Below are 8,300 nucleotides of genomic sequence, written 5' to 3' on the forward strand. Positions count from 1 at the left end.
GAATATCCTTCCTTAATGTTGCCCAGACAATTTACTAGCTGTGATCAAATTTCTGTAACTTTGATGTTTTGTACGGAGAACACAGTACAGAGAGGATCAGGGATTTACCCCTTCTCAACTGTGATATAATCTTGGCGATGGTATATATAATTAGTGTTGGATGTAGGGGTGTAGTGGGGCTTGACTCCCACCACAGAAAATCAGATATTTGTTTTTTTTTTTTTTACTTTTTGAAGTCATGGAACTTTAATCACATGTTTTGTATTCTGGAACATCAGTGTAACAATAACAATATGAAACTGCATTTTTATTTGACTGGAAGTACTTTCCTAACTTTTTTTAAACATATATGCATGTGTCTTTTGTGACTGCCATTGCTTCATGCATTTTGTATACTTTTGCTCAACCTTATATAATAATAATAATAATAATAATAATGTTTTCATTCTCTTAGTGCTACTATATAGTTGTGAAACTTTAATATCTAGCTTACCCATAATGGACCTGAGCAGGTCTTGAATCTGAGTCAATGACAAATTCATGCATCAGTTACATTTGCTGTGTCAATGCTTATGGGCTTCTTTTTGCCCCCTGTTCATACATTTTTGTACCTTTAGACATTTTAATTAAAGTTTTCATACATAACTTTGAATATCTGCCATCATGTACTGGTTCTCTGGTACTGGCGCTCCATATTTGAACAAAGTAATGACTTTAAAGCAATTAAATTGACTTTAACTTTAAATTTATGCTTCAGAAACATTCCTAAATTTAAATATTGCAACCTCATCATCACTTTCCTCATTTAATTGTCTACATGTTAAGTTTTTACAGTACTTATAAAGTGGATTAATGTACCTGCACTCTTGACACAACACTAGAATAAATTGGGTAAACACTGTAGGTGCATAACTTTAAACATAGCTTTTATACTAACACAGATAAAGTTAGACTGTAAAATTTAAAAGATTCTTTTGCAGTTATTTGCAAAAGCTGTGATGTAGCCTCAACAGCTATCAGAAAGATATTTCCAACTGTCTCTGGTAGAACAATGGAATTTTAAAAACTTTGTTTCAACTTACACAAAAAGGTGTGTGCATGAGAAGCACAGTGAGTTGCAGTGATAACCACGTTACCCTTGGGGGAATAAATTTAGTCATGCCATTGGGAAATAGAGTAGAACATTTGAACAGGTGTATATGACTTCACTGAGTTTTTAAAAAATCGAAATTCATATGGTTGAGACCATATAACTGAGTTTCCAAAAACTCAAAATAAAAAAATCTGTATTTTTGCAGGGGACCTCCCATGTGTGTGTTTGGGGGGGGGGGGGCTGTGCCCTCACATTTCATGCAAATTATATATACCAACTCTGAGATTGCACTAAAGTGGAGAAAAGGGTAAATTCCCCTTTGAAGCAGTTCCATGTAGATTGTGGTATATTGGGTATCGGGCAATTCACCCCTTTCCCCACTGTTGTGTGATTACAGAATTGATATATATAATTTGCAAGGGGGGTGAGGGCATGCTGCCTGAAAAAATGTAGATTTTTTTTTTTTATTACGAGTTTTCAGAAACTCAATCATATGGTCTTGACCAGATGAATTTTGAGTTTCTGAAAATTTCATGAAGTTATAAAAACCCCATTTGTACACATAGAAGATATTACCTAAATGTTAGCACATGTTTTTATCTGCAAGTGTTAAAGAGAAACCACCCCTAGATTTCCAACACTAGGCACAGAAATATTTAATGACAATAACCAACACCCAAAAACCTTCAAGCACTTCACAATCCTTAAAGCATGGTTCTGAAACCACCCCAAATACCCCCAGAACTCCTCCTTCTTGGTAACAGGTAACATTCAAGTCATTGCCAGCTTATTAAATATATGTTTCCAACAAGCCCAAATCTGAGGACAGTCCTAGACTATTTTAGCAAATTTGCTCCATAATTTCCACACCTCCAACAACTAGAGTCAGGTTTATGTTTGGACCTCTACAGCTTGCTGGAGGAAAGATCCATCTGTAAACCATTCTTAACTGCAAGTTTTATTATTTTGGCCAATGACTAAATTAGTGAATCACAACCCACATAGGTACCCATTGTAAGGAGTTCAAGCATAAATCCTCTTCAGATTTCCACGTCTTTATAAGTAGTTTGACTGTAAGTGCTCTGCTTTCAAACAAGTCCCTAGATATGTTGTGCAACTTATAAACACAGGTATGGCATCTAGGTGCAAGGAAGTCATTATTCCACTGAATTAAGCATTCATCAGACCTATTATTGTGTACAGTGCCCCCTTTGGTATGCACCTAACCAGGCATATCCATCAGCTGGAACGTCCACAGAGGTTTCTCACTAAACAAATCCAGAGCATAAGTAACATATCCTCTATAGAGTGCTTCAAGGCTCATTTCCTGTATTTGCTCCTACAGGCTGTTGAGGGGAGATCTATGCCTGGCATATAAGGTATTGCCAGTCTCCACTCTGATGGACCTCCTGCATATCCGCAAAACACACCACTAGAATTATCCATTCTAAAGACTTAAACCTTGTTATACATAGGACCTACTAGGGTGACAGGTATGCATACCAGAGACTACCCTTTCTCTGGAATAGGCTCCCCATGCATGTGAAGCAGAGTTCCTCCCTAATCCAATTCAAGTGTAACTTGGACAATTGAATGGGGAACAGGAAATTTATCCCTAGTTTGGCACCTATGTCTCTAATAGACATAGGCAGCCTGTAAATAGTTCATTTCCCAAGCCCCTGCTTGTAAATGTTTTACCTACCAAGTCCCTGCTTACAGTTATCAAGGGTACCAGAACCTGTCAGAGATTTAGGATGCATGACTAGGCTTAAAAAGGCCTTGTGGTTGTTAGTCTAGTAAACACCTGTGAACCAGCACTGTGGAAGGATCTCAGCTTTCTTTTCCTCAGTAAAATGCAATTAGTAAAAATGTTTATTTTGCCAAAAATCTTGCATATTTAAGGCACTTGCCACATTTATCCTTCTCTACATTCTTCCAGAAACTCTCCAATTTTATATGAAATGATAAATCCCAAGGATCACTAGAAAGAGAATGCTTATTCCTTAGAAAAGCTTTTTTGACTGCTTCATATTAAAGCATATGATGTGGCAGTTATATGGCAGTACTACCGGAGAGTTAAAGAAACTGAAACCTATTTGGGTACTCCCATAATTTCACTATAACTGGATGGTGAAGCTGTCTTTTTGCAACCCTATCTTATAAAGTGTAGGACTAGGAGATGGAAACTTGATATTGGACACAGGTGCAAGGAAAGAAATTCCTTAAGAATGGAACTAAGGGGGATGGAAACCTGATATTGGGCACAGAGGCAAGGATGGAAATTCCTCAAGTATGGGTTTTCTCTATGTGCAAATGTATGGAAAATTCCTTTACTTTGCCAGAAGAGGAATTTTTAATGTGGGTAGAATGGATTCAGGCAGACTTGCAATACTTTACAGACATATGAGATGTTGGTTAAAAAAGGGTTAAAGACTCTATAGAGCTTACTAACAGTTCGCCATCAGTTAAAATTCTTTGGGATTATATCTTTAACAGAGGACTTTGGTCACTCTTCAATGGGGGCTAGTAAAAAATGTGGTATATTCATCTGCAATGGATAAAGTTATAGTTATTCAAATGTGTTTTCTCTGGGAACTCCATTTTTCATCTCTAAATTGTCCACAGGTATGTGTATGTGTGATATGGAAAACAATTGCACAGAAAACTAGTTTTATTCCCTAAGTTGCCTAGTAAACTCTGTGGGTGGCATTGGCCATTCATACAACTCAGCAGCATTGAATGGATGGATGGACCGATGAAGAGAAGCTTCATACCCACACTGTCAAATGGCTTTTAATGTCTACTTTAGTCATAGTCTTCCCACCTCTGATTGTCTGTAATTTACAAACTAGGCTAAAAAAGTGTGTCAGGTTATAGAAAAGTAATTGCATTTTAGACTTAAATAAGTGTTTGTTTTTTGTTCAGTTTTACTAACAAGAAAGACCACAAGCTGATGCCCAACTTTTCTGTACTTATTTCATTGTTAATTCTCATGCATCTGGGGTGACACTGAGGGATACTCTTTTGCCAAAACTTTGTAAAGAAGTTTTTACCAGAATCTGAACTAGAAGGAATACTAAATTTTGTGTTTCTGTCTTGCAGAACACTTGTACTAAGTAACTTTGCAGTCTGGACACAACTGGAACCTGCTGTAGATAGTCTCAGGACTGATTGCTGCAATTTAAAGAAAAAACAAAATGCTACCAGTGGCATTTTGTTTTCATCCCCATTCAATTTTCTGGATAAGGATCATTGTTTTGTTTTTTGTTTAACTAAAGCACTTTGTTTCTTACTTATAACTGCATTTTGCTGAACATGTTTGGACTGTACTGATTCTATAAAATTCTCTATCTGGACTTTGTCCATTTATGCAGACATATCTAATGTGTAACTGCTTATCAGAATGCAGAAATTATTTCTTAATGATGGAGCAAAGCAGCTAATAATCATTTTCTATTCTGAATTCAAAATTAACCAATTTGCATTCAGTTTTAACTTGCAAGTTGATTCAGTCAACTGAAGTTTTTGTTTATGGTTTCTCAGGTTATAGACAAGTAAAGTAATATTTAGCACACAAAAATGTACATCAGATTATCACTGTAGTTTTTATTTTCAATAGAAAAAGCTTTGGAATTAAAACATCACTTGTTTTGCTTTATTACAGTTCCTACCAATTCATTTCAGCACCAGGCAAGTACCAAATCTAATGTACTAGCACTTGCTATGATGGCACGCCAGAGGGCTGAGATGGAAGAAGATGGCTTTAGATGACAAACTAAATAAAAACTGAAATATGTGCTTGGTTTACAAATAACATGGTTTGGAAGCATTTTTATTTACCTATGGAATGTAAAATTCATATAAATAGAAGTATTAAACAAAATGGTGCATTCAAGGTGAACTGTTGTTTCAAAATGTACATTTTTGGAAGGCATACAAACACCTAATGGTCAGAGATCCTTCCTGTTGATTTAGATGAATGCCATACAACCATTTATAATTTCTGGTGAGGGCAGAGCTCTGTGCCAAGTGTGATCACATACATGCTTTCTGTATTAATTTAAATCCAAGCCTATTGACTTTAATGGTAATATAAAAACAGCAAAAATAATGTATTTCATCTTGTGTAAGTCATAACAGACTGTAAAACATAAATGGCTAAAAAGGTTAGCACAAGAAAGAATTATGTAAAAACTGTGGAAAGTGCAGTGTTTGTTGTTGCCAAAGATATGCACAACTGGAGTGAACAACATAGCTATTAGTCACAAATGTCAGATCCCTGTAAAATACTGCAGGTTTTATTTCCACTATTAAGAAGAAGCTTTTTTTGTAACCAAGTTCATTCCATCAAAAATAATCCATAAGTGTGAAATGAATACTTATAACGAGACCTCATCTAAGTATGTACTGTAATGTAAGCAAAAGTTGGATAAAATATTTTTAACTGTTGTAATTTAAATAAACTAAAATAAATCATATTTCCAACTATCGTCTCAATAAGGTGTTTTGCATTTTATTGGAAAACAAAATGTACAGAATATGCATATATTTATTTCTGTAGTGCACCATGATCGAATCACATGATTGTTGACAATGCTATGGTTGAAACAGTTCTGTGTATGCTCCAAGGATTAACCTCAGATCATGCTAATAAAAAACAAATGTTTTTTGCAGAGAGTCATGCATCCTGCACCCCTCATTTGGGGGGCTGTGCTCCCACACTCCCTGCTAATTTTATATATTAACTCCAAGATTGTACAATCCTGAGAAAAGGGCATATTTCCCTACCCCAGGGACTGTCGATCTTGCACATCTGAACCATTTGTATTGTCATCCAAAATGTATAAACAATACAGAGGTTGATTAAAGCTCAAATCGAGCAATGTCAGTGAACCTATATATATATATATATATATATATATATATATATATATATGGTTCTAGGTTATAACACCGACAGCACACAACATCGACAACGACATCACCGACACCACATCATCGACAGCTCACAAACACGACACCACACACACTCAACACATCATCACAACAACCAATAAACAAAACAAATTCCCTGACCAAAAACCACACACACAACACAAGCACACCTAAATCCTAACAAACAAACACTAAACCTTACATACACAACTATCCACTACCCTAACGAAACCCTAACCCTAAGGTCCGTCACTATCGCACACTAACCTAACCCGCTCCTGACCCTAACTCACTTAACCCCCTAACCCAAACAAAGTCACTACTGCACCCTTACTTAACTCGCCTAACCCTAACTCACTTAACCCACCCTAACCCAAAACATTCACTACTGCACCCTTACCTAACTCGCCTAACCCTAACTCACTTAACCCGCCCCTAACCCAAAACATTCACTACTGCACCCTTACCTAACTCGCGCCCTAACCCTAACTCACTTAACCCACCCTACCCCTACAGACCGCCAACATCGCACACTTACCTTACTCGCACCCTAACGTCCGTCACTACCGCATACTTACACATCCTTTCCCCATCTCGGTGTTCTCCGCGTCGGTGTTTTCATCCGTCGATCTTCTCGCATCGGTGATTTCGCTGTCGGTCTTCCCATCTGTCGACGTTATAACCTAGACCCAGATATATATATATATATATATATATATATATATATATATATATATATATATTTGTTTGTATGTGAGGTAGAGCCTGAATATAACATTTAATCAAAGTTGTTTAAAGGCATCTGTTTTACTGACACAATTGTTCAACAAAACAGATGGTTAACAGGTGTATGACATCACACAATCCCTGGGGATGGGGATATGCCCTTTCCCTGGCATTGTGCAATCTTAGGGTTAGAATTATAATTAAGCATGGTGTGTGCAGGATGTGCAGGGCGTATCCCCAGCCAAAAACAATGTTTTTTTTTCTTTTTTGTTTGGTTTTACACCTGCATGCACCAAGGTTATTGCTTGGTGTATCTCTAGTTATATGTTAATATTTACATTGTCGGCATTTTGTTATCAACTTCAGCAATTTTTTTTTTGTAGATGTTACAGGTCTATAAACTACAGAAGGTTTAAGGAGCAATATCACAGTTCTTGTTAAAATTAGATTTTATTTTAACCAACATTAAATTAGGCAGAACAGGAATCGAAAAGATAGCAACAGGTGGAAAACAACATGCTTTGTTTAATAAAACAACTTCTGTCATGAAAACAATAATAGTCACTCCTGCAACAACTATATAAAAAGTGTTAAATAAAATAGAGCTGGAAGGCCCATCCATGCACAACCCCCTTTTCCCATTTTTGCACATGGGATCAGGGTGTCACTGCAATAGTGACAATCATCTAGAGCTAAGGTTCACAACACTGAGTGGCATACCAAACACTTGCACGCATACTCACACCTATGGCCAGTTTAGAGTGTCCAGTCCACTTACTGCATATCATCTTCGGAATGTGGGAAAAAACCCACACAAACACAGAGAGGACATGCAGACTCCACAGCCAAGAAAGAATCGAACTGGAAAACCTCTTGCTGTGAGACAACAATGGTATCTGCTGCACCATTGAGCCGCCCTTTACACTTTTTTTAAATAACTCAGATAACAATCTTTCAAGACAATGAAACACAGCACTCACAATGGCAAAAATGGTAACAGTTCCTTTAATTGGTGCCTTTCAGACAAGCAATCAAAAGTCTGGGGCACACTGGTAAACAGACTTAAAGCCTAGAGGCACACAAACAAACCATAGGATCCAGAAAGAATCTCTCTCCTCCTGTAAATTGCCATCTGTAATTAGTTCAATTTATGTGACCACAAGAAAATGTGATTCAGAAATGTCTATGACTGCAGTGAAAAACACTTCATTATTGACTCATTAGCATATATCTGAATTGCACTTTTCAGACCTGTGACAGCGGTACTGTTTTATTCTGGTGGCCAGTACATCACAATCACAAAAGTACCTCCCTACAGTCAGATATATATTCAGACACCCACGCATACACACACACACACACACACACACACACACACACACACACACACACACACACACACACACACACACACACACACACACACACATGCTTGCATGCACACACACACACACACACACACACACACACACACACACATGCTTGCATGTGCACACACACACACACACACAGCCACACACACACGCACACACACACATATACTCAC

General features: G+C 37.2%; 1 protein-coding gene across 3 annotated transcripts in view; it reads left to right on the top strand.

Annotated features, from left to right (window-relative positions):
* The window catches only part of TMC5 (transmembrane channel like 5), a 1,577,296-nt gene extending 1,571,706 nt beyond the window's left edge, over positions 1 to 5,590 (top strand). For all 3 annotated transcript variants that reach the window (XM_044089737.1, XM_044089736.1, XM_044089738.1), the window contains one exon: positions 4,758 to 5,590. In XM_044089737.1, the coding sequence (XP_043945672.1) occupies positions 4,758 to 4,864 (107 nt within the window). In that variant the 3' untranslated portion in view covers positions 4,865 to 5,590. The remainder of the gene's footprint in view (positions 1 to 4,757) is intronic.
* The last annotated feature ends 2,710 nt before the right edge of the window (positions 5,591 to 8,300 follow it).

The sequence above is a fragment of the Protopterus annectens genome, chromosome 12.part0 (genome assembly GCF_019279795.1).
Source record: "Protopterus annectens isolate FY-2018-M chromosome 12.part0, PAN1.0, whole genome shotgun sequence".
Classification (NCBI taxonomy): domain Eukaryota; kingdom Metazoa; phylum Chordata; order Ceratodontiformes; family Protopteridae; genus Protopterus; species Protopterus annectens.